Consider the following 17,449-nt stretch of genomic DNA (forward strand, 5'->3'; position numbering starts at 1 on the left):
GTTCCTGGCTTTGGTCCAACACAGTCCTGGCCATGGAGGTCATTTGGAAAGTGAACTACCAGATGAAAGACCTACCTCTCTCCCTGTCTCTCTGCACTCTGCCTTTCAAATAAATAAAAATAAATCTAAAATATTTTTAAACAAATAAAATAGAGAATTCTGTAGATCAACAGTCCTGATGAAAATACATGCAAAACTCTTCTTCAAAATACCAGCAAACTGAATCCAGAACATTACAGAAGCAATTCACCATGAGAAACTAGGATCATTTCAGAATGCAACGACGGCTCAGCGTGTGCAACTAGACACTACACAGCACACCAGCAGAAGGACAAAAGCCGTGTGTTCAACTTAGCAGATTCCCAAAAGCCATGTGTTCAACCTAACAGGTTCACAAAACATGCTTGATAAAGTTCAACATCTCTTCATTATGAACACTCTGGATAAAGTAGGTACACAAGCTACGTACTCCACCATAACAAATGTCTTTTATAACAGCTAACATCACCCTAAACGGGAGAAGCCCAAGGCTTGCTCTCTAGGATGTGGGATAGGACAATGCTCACTTTCGCTACTTGATTCAACACAGTGTTAGATGTCCTAGCAGAATAATTAAGCAAGAAGAAACAAAGGCATCCCAATCAGAAAGGCAGAAGTCGCACTGTCACTGTGTGAAGATGACATGATCTTATATCTACAAACAAAAACTATTAGAACTACTAAATCAATTCCAAAACATCAACAGTGAATCATCTAGAAAAATCAAGAAATCAATCCTATTTCCAACAGTTATAAAAATAATATAAATGAGTAAATTTAACCAAAAAGATGAAAGATTTTTACAATGAAAAGTATAAATCACTGACAAAAGAAATTCAAGAGAACACACAAAAATATCCCCTGTTCATGGATTGGAGAAATCCATGTCATAAGAGTGTATATTCTACACAAAGCAATTCCGAGTTAACAAGACCCTCCCGGTGACAGCTTTCCCAGACGAAAACACTGCTAATATTTGCATGTGGCAAGACTGAATAGCCACAGAACTTACACCATTACATGCTTGACTTCAAAATATATGCACAGCGATAGCAATGGAAACAGTGAGCATTGGCATAGAAACAGATCCACAGATAAAAGGAGAGAGAGAGAGAGAATGAGTGAATGAATGAATGAGAGATTCCATCCACTGGCTCACTCCCTGAATGGTTGCAAAGCCTGGACTGCATCAGGAGCCAGGAGCCTCTTGCAGGTCTCCCACATGGCTGCAGGCGTCCAGCCATTGGCACCATCTGCTGCTTCCCCAGGAACATTAGCAGAGAGCTGGCTCTGACGTGGAGCAGCTGAGACTGGAATCTGTCCACAGAGGATGCCAGCTTTAGGCGGCAGCTTTACCCTGAACGTCACGGTGTCTGCCACAGCCAACTGATTTTTGACAACGATGTTAAGAACATATATTGGAAAAAGGACAATCTTTTATTAAAATAAATGATAAAACTGGATACACACAGGCAAAAGAGTGAAAGTAGACCCCTATCTCTCACCATGAACAAAAGTCAGCTCAAAATGAACCTGAATGTGAAGATATGCAACTTTAGACCAGGCAATGATCCCCGAGCACAGAAAATAAAAAAAAAAAACAGACAAACTGGACTTTAACAAGTGAAAAAAACTTCTACACAGCAAAGGAAATGATTAACAGAATGAAGCAACAACCTACAGAATTGGAAAAATATTTGTAAGCTATACATTTGATAAAGTGTTAATAATGTGAATGTGTCAGAAACCCAATAGCAAAAATAACAATCTAATTAAACATGGGCAGATTTAAACAGACATTTCTCAAAGGAAGATACACAAATGGCTGAAGGATGTGCGAAGAGATCTTCCACATCACCCATCCTCAGAGCACCGCAAGCCACGACCACAGGAGGTAGCACCTCACCCTGGCGTGGCTGCATTATCAAAATAACAAAGGACAGCAATATTGCTGGCAAGGGTGTGATAGGAATGTCAGCTAACATGGACACTGTGAACAATGGCATGGATGTTCTGAAAAAAAAAAAAAACAAAGTAAAACCACTGTGCGGTCCAGCAGCTCCTCTGCTGGGTGTATAACAAGGACAATGAGATCAGTTGTTGAAGACACATCTACACCACCACGTTGATCGAAGCACCATTCGCAACAGTCAAGAAACAGAAACAACCAGAGCATCTATCGGCTGATACAGCAACAAAGGAAATGTGACTCAGGGTCACAATGGAATACTTCTCAGCCGTTAAAAATGATGTCGTGTTGTCCTTTGCAATGAAACAGATGGAACTTGAGGTCACCCTGTTAGGTGAAATAAACCAAGCACAGACAGACCAGTATCTGGGGTCAGTGTTGAGGTGAAATCTGCCAAGCCACCACGTGTGACGCTGGCATCCTGGAGGCGCACTTGTCTGTCCCAACTGTCCCACTTCCCACCTGGCTCCGTGCCAACAGCCTTGGAGAAGCAGCAGCAGACGCCTCCAGTGTGTGGGCTCCTGCCATCACGCGCGACACTGGATGAGGCTCCTCTGTGCCGGCTTGGCCGCTCAGCTTCAGCTGCCGCAGGCATCTGAGAGAGAATTAGTGGATGGAAGGTCCCTCTCTCTCTTTGTATACAGCTCCGACTTTCAAAAAAAAAATACTTTTTAAAGTGGTCAGTATTATATAATCTCACTCATTCTTGGAGTCTTACAAAAAGGTGATCTCATGCAGATGAAAAGTTACGGTGATTATCAGGGAAAGACTAACAGGTACTTAATTAGGAATAATAAGTTCTGGGGTTCTATTTCATAGTATAGTGACTACAGAAAACTTTTATTTATTTATTTTAAAGATTTATTTATTTTATTACAGTCAGATATACAGAGAGGAGGAGAGACAGAGAGAAAGATTTTCCTTCCGATGATTCACTCCCCAAGTGAGCCGCAACGGCCGGTGCTGTGCCGATCTGAAGCCGGGAACCTGGAACCTCTTCCGGGTCTCCCACGCGGGTGCACTGTCCCAATGCATTGGGCCGTCCTCAACTGCCCTCCCAGGTCACAAGCAGGGAGCTGGATGGGAAGTGGAGCTGCCGGGATTAGAACCGGTGCCCATATGGGATCCCGGGGTGTTCAAGGCGAGGACTTTAGCCGCTAGGCCACGCTGCCGGGCCCTTTATCTATTTTTTTTTAAAGATTTGCTTATTTTTATTGCAAAGCCAAATATATCAAGATGAGGTGAGACAGAGAGGAAGATCTTCCATCTGAGGATTCACTCCCCAAGTAGCTGCAATGGCCAGAGCTGAGCCGATCCAAAGCCAGGAGCCAGGAGATTGTTCTGGGTCTCCCACATGGGTGCAGGGTCCCAAGAATTTGAGCTGTCCTAGACTGCTTTCCCAGGCCATGTGCAGGGAGGTGGATGGGAAGCGGGGCCACCGGGATTAGAACTGGCACTCATATGAGATCCTGACACTTGCAAGGCAAGGATTTTAGCCACTGGGCTACCATGCCAAGAGCTAACTTATTGTACACCTTTACATAAGAAAAACTAGAAGATAGAAGTTTTTTTAAAAAGTATTTTCACCATGAGGAGATGCTAGCTGTTTGACGAGACATACATTCATACATTTACCATGACTGGCCACTAAACAAGGTACACACGTATCGAAGCATCACATAGTACCCACAAATATGTGTAAATTTTATATGTCTGTTAGCATTGTAGATGGAATCAACCATGTGCATTTCCTGTAGGGATGATGCCAAGTTCATGCTGGAAAGGGGGATGGTGGCTGCTCCTGCAGGTCTGCCTCTCAGCCTCGACATTCATGCTTTCTGTTTCAAGATCCGACATTTCTCTATGACTTTCTGAAAAACCCCGACCACATCCTTGTTTCTCAGACTGTAGATGAGGGGGGTTAGCATGGGTGTGAGGACAGTGCAAAATACGGATACAGCCTGCTCCTGCTCAGGCGTGTGGGATGCTCCCGTGTCATGTACATATAAACACAGGGTCCTAAGTAAAGACTGACCACCAGAAGATGGGATGAGCATGTCGCCAAGGCCTTGTTCCTTCCTCGGGGGAACTTCATTCGCAGGACAGTGAGGAAGATCAAAGCGTAAGAAGACATAATAAGTCCAAAGGGGATGACTATAAATGCAATGCCCATCCCAAAGACCACCAGCTCATAGGTGGACGTGTCTGCACAGGACATCTTCATGAGCCCTGGCATCTCACAGTAGAAATGGTGGATTTCTCTGTTGCCACACATGGGCAGAGTCATGGTGTAGGACATGTGAGCTGTGGCAGCTAGGATGCCGCCCAGCCAGGACGCTGCAGCCATCTGCAAACACACTGCGTGGTTCATGATAACCGTGTATCTCAGCGGGTTACAGACAGCCACGTACTGGTCATAGGCCATGAAGGTCAACAGGATGCATTCAGCGCCACCGAGAGTAAAGAAGAAAAATAACTGGGCCCCGCAAGCCAGACGGGTAATGTTCTTCCTCCCAGAGAAGAAGTTGGCTGCCATCTTTGGGACGGTGGTGCGGATGAGGGCCAGGTCCACCAGAGAGAGCTGGCTGAGGAGGAAGTACATGGGCATGTGCAGCCACAGGTCGACCCAGATGAGGAGGAGCAGGAGGAGGTTCCCAGTGAGGGAAGCCAGGTAGATCGCAGTGATGACGCACACGAGGACACTGACACACTTCACCTTGGGGAAGAGTCCCAAGAGAATAAAATCTGCCAGCCATGTCTCATTTCCCTTCTCCATGGCTGCGATTGCTCTGAGCAAACGTAAAGAAGGTGAAGGCAGAAACAGCCAAGTGGGATTTTACAAAGCCTCCAAAGGCGTTTGTCAGTTGGCCACCACTGAACCCAAGGGACTTCTAGAAACAGGTCTGTGTGTCACCTGGAATGCTTGAGAAGCAAATCAAACACATGCATGGCTCATGCACCTTTCACTCTGGGACCAGTTGCAGCTTGAGACTTGTTCTTCACTTTAAAAAAGTATTAATGTTTATTCAAGAGGGAGGGAGAGAGACAAAGGGAAAGAGAGGGAACCCATTTGCTGATTCACTTTCTAAATGTCTGCACGACCAGGGCTGGTACCAGGCTTGGCCAGCAGCTAAGAAGTCAATCCATGTCACCTACATGTGTGCCACGGCCCCACTCCTTGTGCCTTCACCAATCCTGCATGTGTGCCAGGGCCCCGCTCCTCATGCCATCACCACTGTCTCACATGGCCTGCATGGGCAGGAAGGTGGAATCAACGAAGCTGGAGCCAGGAGTCGAACCCAGCTACTCCAGCATGAAAGCTGAGCATGTTAGCATCATCATCACTAGGCTAGAAGCCACTCCCAGAGGCCGACAGCACAGAAAAGGACAAGCAGGCTCACGAGAGCCCTCTGGGGCTCTGAGCTGAGCACAGCCGTCATGTCTCGCACATCCCAATGTGGTGTGGAAGCCAGCTCCATCACAGTGAAGCACAGGCCCTGGCGGCCAGCAGGATTTGTGGCTAGAAAACTCCATCTCATCCCTAACCTCCCTGTGTTTCATGGTTTGGGTCTTTAGTCTTTTACTTTGTGAGTTCAGTTCTAACAGAGGCATGGGTTTCCTGTGACAACAAAAGAACGTTACCACTTAATTCCCTGAGTTCACATGTTGTCCCTAGGTAAGTCCCTGACCGGACCTGCACTAGGTAAACTCACAAACTGTTTTCACATATGGGCATCCTTCCACTCATGTGAGAATCATATATGTACTGGAAATAAAGTGTAGGGTATCCGTGTTCCCTGTCTTGTGATGGAAGCTTGAGAGCAGGACCCATGAGCCAATGACCTGCCTGAGGAGTCAGGCTATGCATTCCTCTAGAAACACTCACAAAAGTCACAACCCTGTGAGAAACAAAAACAACAGAAACAGCCACTAAATTAGCTTCCATGAGCTGTGAGTAAGAAATTGGACTGTGCCGTGTTCCAATGGGAGAATCTATTACTCCCAGGCTCAAGGTGTCAGAAAACAAATAAAAATCGTCTGTGCTAGGCAGCTCTGAGCAATAGGACAGGAAGTCGGGCTTCTAATTTCCATTATGACCACATCACTAAGCATTCAGATAAGATGAGGCACTAAGCAAACAAACCCTCAGCAACCCTGAGGGGTCACACAGCACACTGGGGTCAGGGAAACCGCTGGCATCCATTGAGGCCTGGGAGAATGGCTCAGGTAGCTTCAGCTGGCACTCAAATGCGAGTGGTGAGATTTATTCTGAGAAACACAGGGTATTGGACACTTTGGCCTAATCTATGCCAATGTCATTCCAGAGCCATTTTCTTCCAAATATGGGTGAATAAGGTTCCACAGTGTAATTGCTTCAGCCCATAGTGTCTTCAGATGTTGTTAAATTCAGTCAGAAAATTGAATGGATTGTCCAGTAGCATGTACTAAATCCAGCATGCTGGCAGACTGAAGACCAGGCATGATAATGCTGATATGCTAATATGTCACTTTCATCAAGTGCATCTTAAAATGCACCTTGGCCAGGGCTACCACTGCGGCATGGTGGGTGAAGTCATTGCAACAGGCACTGGCCTGAGGCCTGGCCGCTCCACTTGAAATCCAGCTCCCTGCTGATATACCTGGGACGTCAGTGTGGGATGGCCCCGGTACAGACATGGGAGGCCCGGATGATGCAGCTCTGGCTGCTGTGGCCATTTGAGGGGTGAACCAGTGGACGGAAGATACATCTCCAGTAGCTTTTAAAGGAAAAAGCACACCCTGACTGCACATAAAGATGTCCTCATCCTGTAGGAACATCCAGAACACACAAACCTCCAGCTGACGCCTCGGAGCCGTCACACCCTCAAGCCTGAGCACCAAGACTCCGCTGCAGCTCTGGACGTAACCCTGCATTCTCTGGCGCTCCTCTGAGGGACACGGCACTCACTGCTGACCCCTTCCCAGCCAGAACAGGGGACAGGGTCCAGGGCTGGCCTCTCGGGTCCTTCCTGCCGCAGGGCCCTCTCAGCTCACTCTGCTCATCTGGGCTTCAGGCCCCGTTGAGACCATTCTCCCCAAGAGAAGCAAGGGGTGATTTCCTCAAGGACCATGTCCATTCTCAGAGCCTGTCAGATGTGGGTGTGGGGAGGGCTGTCCCACAGCCTCTATGGAGGATGTGTCCAAAAGCACTCCAATTTTGACTTTAAATACTGGCTGGTATGCTGGTGGACTCAGCACCCTTGCTGTGCCCTGAGGCAGGCACTCTTGACTGTCTCCTCCTTCACCTGCTTCCCGCCCCTGGCTTGGGGGAAAACCTCATTGTCTTCTTCACGTTTTCTATCTCAGCACTAAACCCAGTGCCTAGCACCCAAGATTACCCAGCCCTGAAGGAAAACAGAACAGGAGGACAAGACGTGGGAGGGAGACCACAGTGAACCCAGTCAGCAGGGAGTCCCCTGGGCATCACCTGCTTGGTGGGCACAGGACAGGGAAGGCTGCGTGGGTGACCTGGGGAGCCAGGATGGGACCTGGCCAGCTCGACTTCCTCGTTCCCAGGACCCTGGTCTCCATGAGGCCTGGATGGCACTGCTTCAGCTCTTACTAGTTCTCCTCTTAAACCAGGTGATGCCAGAATTACAGTGTTTTTCACCAAAACACCAATGCCAAAGAATAATTAAATTTTACATTTAAGATGCATTTTGGAGTGTTGGCATTGTGGCACAGCAGGTTAAGATGCTGCTTACCATACTGGTGTTCCATGTCAAAGTGCTGGTTCAGGTCTTGACTGTTCAGCTTCCGACTAACGTGCCTGGTGCATGGACTTGGGCCCCTTCCTCCCGTGTGGGAGACCCAGGCTTCTGGCTTCTGGCTGGCCATTTGCGGAGTGAACCAGCAGATCCTAAGAGGAGGCCACAGGTTCAATACCTTGCACTTGGTGATCGCTCTCACGAGCAGCTGCACACAAGGGGCCTGAGCAGAGGCCTGCTCGCTCGCCCAGCGTCAGAGAGAGGCCTGCTCGCTCGCCCAGCGTCAGAGAGAGGCCCGCTCGCTTGCCCAGCGTCAGAGAGAGAGAGAGGCCTGCTCGCTCGCCCAGCGTCAGAGCAGGCCGCCTGACTCACACTCTGTGTCACCTCTTTGCAGCATCTTGTTCCCTTCCGTCTGAACTTCTCCTGCCACGAGCACCAGCCCCCACCCCCCCTCACACACACACCTGCTGATACCCACACTCACAGCCTTGACTTTTACCTTGACTGAGAACAAGTGAGGCCGCTGTTGCAGGAGTGAAGGTGGTGGACATGGCCACTCAGCGGCCTTTCTTCTCTGCTGGTCCCGGTGCCTGTCTCCAGCCCCAGCCCTCCGGGTGAGGCTCAGCCAGCTCTTCTAAGCTTCTATGCAGAGCCAACAGCCCCGCTGGCTCTCAGCATTTGCAATCTGTATGTGTCTGGGATCCCATACTTGTACACTTCAGGTCCTGTGGAAATAAAACTCTCACTAATTGATGGAAGGTGGGCCTGGTGGGCCCAGTGGCTAAACCCTTGCCTTGCATGTGCCAGGAACCCATGTGGGCACCAGTGCATTTCTGGTTGTTCCTCTTCCCATCCAGCTTCCTGTTTTTGGCTTGAGAAAGCAGTAGAGGACGGCCCAAAACCTTGGGAACCTGCACCTGCATGGGAGACCTGGAAGAAGCTCCTGGCTCCTGACTTTGGATTGGCTCAGCTCTGGCCATTTTGGTCACTTGGGGCCATTTGACTGAACCAGCAGATGAAAGATCTTTCTCTCCATATCTCCTTCTCTCTGTGTGTCTGCCTTTCCAATTAAAAAATTGATCTTTGTTAAAAAAATGTTGCTGAAAGGCTCAAATGCACACACCTTGAAAGTGGCTATCACCTTACTTCAGGCAAGAACCAGATGACTGGTTCCAACTAAGCCTCACGTTTGAGGAGCTGTTGGGGCTGGTGAGAATCAACCTCAGGAACTGCGACCTCCGCACAGGGAATCAAACACATTATCGTAGAAAATCACCCCAGATGATCGATTAGATATTTCCAGAAGAAACCCTGCCTGACCAAGGCATGCCACCTTATAGGGAGGTTGCGGCAACTCAGGAGATGGAAAATACACATAAGATGGTACCTCTACCCCAGTTGGGGAATTGCCTGATGAAATGAGATGCCTGCTGCTATATAACCACTTCTGGGGACTCTAGTCACTTTGGCCCATTAGGAATTCTACCCCCAGGCATTAACTAGCTCCTCTGTGGGAGCTGCTTGAATTTCTTCCACATTATTGGAGAACTGCCTAGCTAAGTGGAAAGGACTTTAGAGGGCAGAGAGCAAGAGCCTTGTTCTGCGCTCAAGGAAACCAAAGTCAGGAATGCTCAATGAGGGCACACATGGTGCTCCCCAGCTACATGGCCCCTGCATAGCCTATAGGCCCCCTAGGCAGCTGCTCTCCCCACTCCATGATCTGTCTTGAGCACAGATGAGGACTTAGCATTTGCACAAGGAGAGTGACAGAGCAGGTGATTGCTGAGCCGCGGTAGGTGGGCACTCTGAGTTCACCCTGCCCAAGTCTCCCTCCCTACCGTGGTGGTGGTCCTAAGACCATGCAGGGAACAGAGTGAACCTGCCCCAGGAACTGTGTCTGTGTTTTGACCTGTCTGGAGTCTCCCTTCCTCGCTTCTGGAACTCTCTCAGTCAAGCAGCTTGGTGGAGGGCACTTGTAGCAACACTGAGAGGCAGATGTGTCGCCAGCTGCCAGCAAACAGCAGGCATGAGGTACCCTGGGAAACCAATGCAGAGTGTTCATATGGTAAAACATCCAAACTACCCAAGGTGACCTACAAATCCACTATAATAGCTTCAGAATCCCAAACCATACTTCATAGAAATAGGAAAACAATCCTAAAATGATCCACACGAGTCAGGGCGGTTATGAGCAAAACTAGAGATATCACATTAGCTGATCTCAAATCACATTACAAAGCTATAGTGATTAAAGCATTATCGGACTGGCATAAAAACAGAGCCATCAACCAGGAGACCCAGAAATGAACTCAAATACATAGGAGTGTCTTCATAACTGGACTGAACACACTGGAAAAGGACAATGTCTTCAATGGATAACGTAAGGAAAACTGAATATCCAAATACTGAGCAACTATTAACTACATACAGTATAAATCCCCCAAATCAGCTCAAATGAACCAACCAGGAACTATAGAACCGCAAAGGAAAACACAGGCAGAAAACTATCTACATTGATTGATGCATTTTTTAGGTTTGACCCCTAAGGCTACAAATACCAAACCATAAACAGACAAATGACACCACATCAAACTAACAAGCTTCTGTATCAGTAAAGAAAGAACAAACTAAAGAATGACTTGTGGAGAGTATTTGGGAGAAAATATTTGTAAACCATAATGTGATGAGGGATTAATATTCAGAATACTTAAGGAACTCAAGGCAAAAGCATGAAAAAATTGGTCAAAATGGATACATGATCTAACAAACATTTTGAAAAGGACACATAAAAATGGCCACAAAAATGCTTATGAAGCAGATGCAGCTTAAAGTCAGGAGATGCCACTTCATGCAAATTAGAATGAATAGTATATAAAAAAGAGGGAAACAGAGGGAAAGATGCATGAAGTGGATGGCATGCCCAGATGCACATGGAGGACATGGCAGCCCACTGGGGCCTGCAGGGCACATCTGGTACCACAGCAGAGGAAGGAAGGTAGAACAATTTGGACACCTACCCCAGCCAAGTGATGACTGCAAATACCTCGCCAAACGGAGACTTTGAGGTGGACTATGTCAGCCAATGGGCATTGGAAGAATTTCCTCTTCCTCGGGTTGGCAAGACAAAGAGCATTTCGGAACCATCGAAACCACCTGAGCAGAACCCTTGGAGCATGCTCCACATGGGGGACCCTGGGTTGGTATCAGGTGCCTGTTCCCCATCCCTGGCTACTGGGGTGGTTGGGAGGCTGGGTGCAGCTTTTCCACTTGTCTCCTCTCTTCCTCCAGATACTGGAGAAAGAAAAGACAATTTGGAAATAATGATTTTATCCACTTTCCCCTAACCCTCGCTCCCTCCCACCCTGACCAACCATATAAATATAAATAAAGTAAAAAGCAAATGCAATTTACAAATTTATATCTAAAAAAAAGAGGGTAACCCCGTGTTGGAGTTGTGAAGAGTAAAGGAATCCTTCCTTTCACACTGTTGGGAGAAATTTGAGTTACTAGAGCCATTATGCAAAATGGCACACTTTTCCCAAGTAAAAATGGGAATTCCTACATGACTAGGAAACCCAACTTCTAGGTATTTACACAAAAGATTTGAAATCAGGGGCCAATGCCAGGGCTCAACTGGCTAATTTCCTGCCCACAAGTGCCGGGATCCCATATGGGCACTGCTTCATGTCCTGGCTGTTCCACTTCCCATCCAGCTCCCTGCTTGTGGCCTGGGAGAGCAGTGGGAGATGGCCCAAGGCCTTGGGATCCTGTACCTGCATGGGAGACTTGGAGGAGACACTTGACTCCTGGCTTTGGATCCACTCTGCTCTGGCCATTGTGGCCAATCTGAGGAGTGAGCCAGTGGATGGAAGATTTTTTTTTCCTGTCTCTGCTTCTTTCTGTAAATTTGCCTTTCCAATAAAAAATCTTTTAAAAAAGATTAAAAAATCAGTATTTCACATGTCTGCATTTCTATAACTGTCAAGTTATACAATATGTCAATATTATACTAAATAATAAATGGTTAAAATGTATAATATGCAGTATAAAATACTACTCAGCTTTAAAAGTAAAGAACTATTGTCAGTTGAAACTACATGGACAGGAAATAGAACATTATATCAAGTGAAACACGCTGGCCACAGAAGACAGACAGCTATCAGAGGTGGGAGGAGTGATGGGGGCTTTCCTCTGACTCAGGCTGCACAGGTGGCGAATACACTAAATAACAATGTATTGCACATCTCAAGATCACCAGGAGTGAATTTCAAATGATCTCATCACAAAACATGGTAAGTATTTCGAGGTGGTGGACAACTTGATTTATTTGGCTTAATTATTCTGCATTGCCTTCATGAATCACAGCTTCATTGTCTACCTATAAACATTGTCTAAACTTTTTTTTCCTATAACAAGTTATAAAACAGGGGCCAGCACATAGGCTCAATCGGCTAATCCTCTACCTCCAAGTGCCAACATCCCAAGTGGGAGCCAGTTAGTGTCTCAGTGGCTCCACTTCCAATCCAGCTCCCTGCTTATGAACTGGGAAAGCAGGAGAGGATGACCCATTGCTTTGGGACCCTGCACCAATGTGGGAGAACTGGAAGAGGCTCCTGTTCCTGGCTTTGGATTAGCTCAGCTCTGGCCATTGAGGCCATCTGGGGAGTGAACCAGAGGACAGAAGATCTCACCCTCTTCTCTGTAAATCTGCCTTTCCAATAAAAATAAATAAAAAAATTTAAAAGGTTATAAAACAGGAGATTTATATGTACTCAATGCATGAAACAGTTGGGGTTGATCGGTGAGAGATACAATAGAGGGCAATATAACACAAGAGTACAGTATTCTCTGGTCAGCCAGGGGACACACCCCTCTACTGGACGAGTGAAACCCTCCTAATGCAAGACGCTGGATTGTGGGGATTAAAGTGCAGAACACTTGTGTTTATTAAAAACAAAACAAATCACCTAATTACCCACACAGAAGTGTTAGTGTATAGTAAGCTCTGTATTTGTGCAAACACCCAGGAGAGCCTTGAATTCTACCCCAGTGTCCCCAGGTCCCCAACGGTGCTGGGTCCCACAGGCTGCATCCCAACTGCTTGGGATAATCAGCTCTGGCTGGGAATCGGGATGTTACAGTTGTCCCAGGGGGCTTCCCCTCATTCAGAATCCCACCAGCGATGGCTCTGGCAGGGTTACCAGGAAGGACGTGCCAAGGTCAGGCAACACTAAAGGCATGCCGCATGCCTTCCCCCACCACCCACTTCTCCACAGAGCACGGGTTGAGGACAGCTTCACAAATCCACGGGGTCCACACTGCCTCCTGTCGTCTGAGACCACACAGAGTGACAGAATAATTCTCAGAGGGTCAAAAAGGCTCCTTGGAGTAAACTTGACACAATGTATTTATATGTGCTTCTGTAGCTAGACACTTTCTCTCAATTTCTTACTGATACAATTGTAGCTACATGGAAGATGTTGGAGTACACATTGTTACTATCTTTTTTAATAACTGCTTTAATACCTAGAAATACAACTATGGAGTTAAAATACTTTCTAAATGTTGTTTTGATTTACGGTTACAATGTTTGATCATGCACACAAAATTCTGGCATGCACAATTTTTGGTTCAGTCTTCTAAATACACATACACACACACTTAGGAGTGGTTTGGTCTGTAGGCTTCTTCGAAAAACTGGAGAGTTTTGACCCATTTGCCTCCCCAGCAATCTACTCAACCAGCAAGCTGATGGGGTAGGACGACTCCAGCATTTCCACAAAGCAGCTGACATGGAAGGCAGCAGCTCCTGCTGAAAACATCCACTCATTCCCCAGTTGTTTAAGTGAATTGCTTTCACCGATGGAGGCAGTGGTAGACACGTGTTTTGTGTTTTGTTTTGGGAAATGTTTACCCACTGACAAATCCCTAAGACATTCTAGAGTTGTGCATTTGAAAACACATCCCTAAAATGCAAGGCTTTCCGTGGTTTAAGTCTTGTATCTGTCCTCACTAACCATGTAGCTCAGAAAGTTGCTAAGTCTTTCCTGGGCTCCCCTGGCCCACGCAGGTAATAACCACATGGCTGACGTCACACTGCACGACTCCCGGCACAAGGACTGATACACAGTGAGTGTACAGAAACAGCAGCTTTGTTAGGACTGTTATGATTTACTGGACGGGCAGAAAGACAGATATTCCATCTGCTGGTTCATGCTCCCAGTTGTTTACAGACCTGGGCCAGGGCCAGAACAAGGGGCTGGGATCTTCATCCAGAGTTCCCATGTGTGTGGAAGGGACACAATTATATGAGTGGTTACCTGTTCCTCCGAGTCTTTGAGCACCGGCAGGAAGTCACCATCGGCAGCGATAGCTAGAACTTGAACCAGGTATTCTAATATGGGAAGTGTGTATCTTACCTGGTGTCTTAACCACCAGACCTCATACCTGCCTCAGGAGTCATTACTGTTACTCAGAACAATAATAAAAGTGGCCAGAAGGTCTGTACTGAGGATTTTTAAGTATCGTGGTAACAGATGTTGAATTTTATAAATCTATAAAAATCACTAAGTTTCCTAAAAGAATGCTTAGTGGCTCACCTGTGGGGGGGAAAATCACAGTGGAGATTACTGCCAGATATTGGTTAACAGTCATTGGTTTACAGTTGGTAATGCCAAAAGGAGTGAGGAGATCTTAGACAGGAAAAGCAGCAAAGCAAATAAGCAGTGACCTTATCATATACCAGAACATTAAAAAGAAAAACTAAGCCAAAAGAACTGTAATTCAAGGGTCCAGAGTTCATAGTCCTATGTCTCATCAACCTGGAATGTGATAGGGGTTGTGTTATAACTTAGGTGACCACACTACACACAGAACGTAAAGTAGAAGTTATTTGTAAGGGGAATGTTCAAGGGTGAGGAAAAGCAGAGACGAGGCTAGAACGTGTGAGCACTCAAGACACAGGCAAGAGTTGACTCTGGTTTGATCTGTTCTATTGAGGATCAATCCAAGGGTGTGGAAGTCACTCACAGCCAGCCAGGCCCTGCCTGGACTTCACAAGCTGGCCTTCGCTGTCAGCCAGGGTGACCCTGCAGTGCCCCCAGAGAGCCCAGTCCTCATGCTTCTTGGACCCTGACACGTTGGGAATTGAGCCTGGGATCTCACGGTGTGGAGCTGCACTTGACTACAATGGTCTGGCAGTACAGTTGTGCCTTCCTCAATACAAGTCCACCCTTGGAGGTGACACTTGACATATACTGTTAGATCCACAAACAGGAAGATCGTAACTCATAAGAGAAAATACCACAAAACAGTAACAATGACAACAGAGCATCATCCCTCAAGTTTATGTGCACTGTTCAGCAGGTCCGAATGTGGTGTCCACACCAATCTGTGCAGAGGACGTATATGAAGCCCAGATGGTCACACACATCTCACCAAGGGACAGTCTTGAGTCTGGGATTAGGTGATAATGACAGAGATCAGGGTGGCTGACAGCTGAAGATAGGAGAACCAATGAGGTAGCAAGGAAGGACTTTGAGGAGCAGAAAAAGGAGCATTTGGCATGGTGGTAAAGCAGGCACTCGGGCACCCACATCCACCCTGGGAGGTGCCAGGTGGTGGCTCCTCACATGGAAACACAGGAGGGATTTTCAGCTCCAAGCTTTGCTTTGCCCAGCCCTATGTGTTGTGAGCATTTGAGGCATGAATCATTGGGTGGAGGATCTCCTCTGTCTCTCTTTCCCGCCCTTCCCCCCTCACTCCTGCTCCAAATAAACGAAAATAATGCAACTTAAAAACAAAACAAAAAACCTAGACATTACAAAAATTAGACTAGTAAGTTGAACACAGGTTGAGGAATTTTTTTTAAAGAAACTTATATTATTAATTTTCTTTCTCTAAATCCATGGTGGTTTCTTGGGAACATACACAGTAGCTGTTGACCATCCCTTGGGGACAGGGGGCCACAGAAGGCAGACCTGGCCCAGTCTACACCTGGACAGGAAGTAAGACATTTTCTGTTTGGGTTTTGCTTACACATTTTCTATGACCATTTGGGCACCTGGAACTCAGGGTTCAATGAGAATCCCTCAACAACGATGTTTAAATAGAAACAAGGTGCTGTAAGGAGATCGCATAGGATCCAGAGAAGGATGGCTCACATGTAGCTTTGCGCCCTAGGAATCAATTAAGTAAGAGTGAACAAAAATTCTGTAGTTCCAGAACACGGCTAAGTGTGGTTTTGAGAACATCCTTGGCAGATGTGGCAAAGGTTCAGTAATGATATAAGCTCAGTGCCCGTGGCAGGCTGCCTCTCCCCGGAATCTGCTCCCACCTCCAGGAAGCAGGAAACGGTACTCGCCTTCCGAACCTGAGCACAGTGCTCTCACACCAGCTGGCTCTGCACGGGAGTGTGGGGGCAGCGAGGCGCTGCCTGTCTGATGCATGGCTGCCTAGAGAATGACGCAGCAATCCAGAAGAAGACACTGCGTGTGGGCCACATTTTGTCATCTCATTTGTGCTCTTCAAAAATGGGTCCCACTTAGTGCATATAAAGTAATTATAAATCTCATGTTGAGAAAAAGGTCAAGGTCATATTAACTGTTGACTTTGACCCCAAACGTCAGTTTATTAAGTCTGTGTAGATGTGACCAGCAAAGTCACATTGTAAGCATCCATGCATGTCGGCAGAACTGGAACTCCCAGGTGGAAGTCTCAGGTGTAGTGCACACTGGCCACTCGGAGGACCAGGGGGTCATGGATTGTGTAGTGCCGCAGATCTGGGCTCACATCTCAGATCCACCATCTGCTGAACAGATGACTTGAGCACTGAGCTCAGCAACCTTCCAAACTTTTGTGTCTTCTTACACAAAGTAATGAACAATTACTTCTTCTCTAATATTGATAAAATAATGTCAAACACAAACCAGAAGAGCCCATCCTCCTTCCCATCTGACTCCTTTCCAACTGAGAAATAAACACTCACCAAGGCAACAGGACCATAAAGAGAAGCCATGAAGGCCGGGAGCCAGCAGGGAGCCGGCAGGGAGCCGGCAGGGACACAGGCCCTCCCTAGCTAATTCCCGGCTGGCACACACTTTCCCCCTGACGCCAGCGTGCCGCTGGGTGTTGATGTAGCTGTTTACAAGCACCAAGTTAGCCCCAAAGTCCTGGGCCCATATAGAGGCTTGAAACACCAGCCTGGGGGCCCTGGCACCCCAAAGATGTGGAGCTGGGCTCAGCGCTGTCTCCAAAAGCCACAGGCCACTAAACCCTATGCTGTGTCTCCTTTCTGAGGTCACCTGACTGCACAGAAAATCCAGGGAACACGCTGGACTGAGCAGCAGAGAAGCACTGGGTTTCAGTCCAACAGCAGGGCTCAGATGTCTGCACAGGTGAGCACTGCTCCCCCACAGCCCTCCTCCATCTCCTAGAGACAGCCTTCTGTGCCAGAGTTCCTTCTTCCTGTAAACCCACCGCTCCCCAATGGCCAGGAGCGGTGCAGAGCTGCAGAGCTAAGCTGGGTCCTGGCTGTGGTCCACTTCCTGTCGTGGTGCATACACTTCCTTTTGATGTTTCCTTTTAGCTTTAGCTGCACAGTATCTGTAATTGTGTAGCATGGAAAGAAAGCCAACCAACTGGCAGTTCTGATAATTACTTGAATTAGACTTCCACTTCTTGGTCATTCCCTCAT

The 17,449-nt window shown here is 47.2% G+C and overlaps 1 protein-coding gene across 1 annotated transcript; it reads right to left on the minus strand.

The window, feature by feature from the left end:
• Positions 1–3,837: 3,837 nt before the first annotated feature.
• On the minus strand, positions 3,838–4,846 carry LOC131482609 (olfactory receptor 2T11-like). Its single transcript, XM_058677397.1, is given in 2 exon segments — positions 3,838–4,001; positions 4,004–4,846. Coding segments are annotated over 2 exon segments (945 nt in total). The 5' UTR covers positions 4,785–4,846.
• Positions 4,847–17,449: the final 12,603 nt, after the last annotated feature.

Source organism: Ochotona princeps, chromosome 19 (assembly GCF_030435755.1).
Source record: "Ochotona princeps isolate mOchPri1 chromosome 19, mOchPri1.hap1, whole genome shotgun sequence".
Classification (NCBI taxonomy): domain Eukaryota; kingdom Metazoa; phylum Chordata; class Mammalia; order Lagomorpha; family Ochotonidae; genus Ochotona; species Ochotona princeps.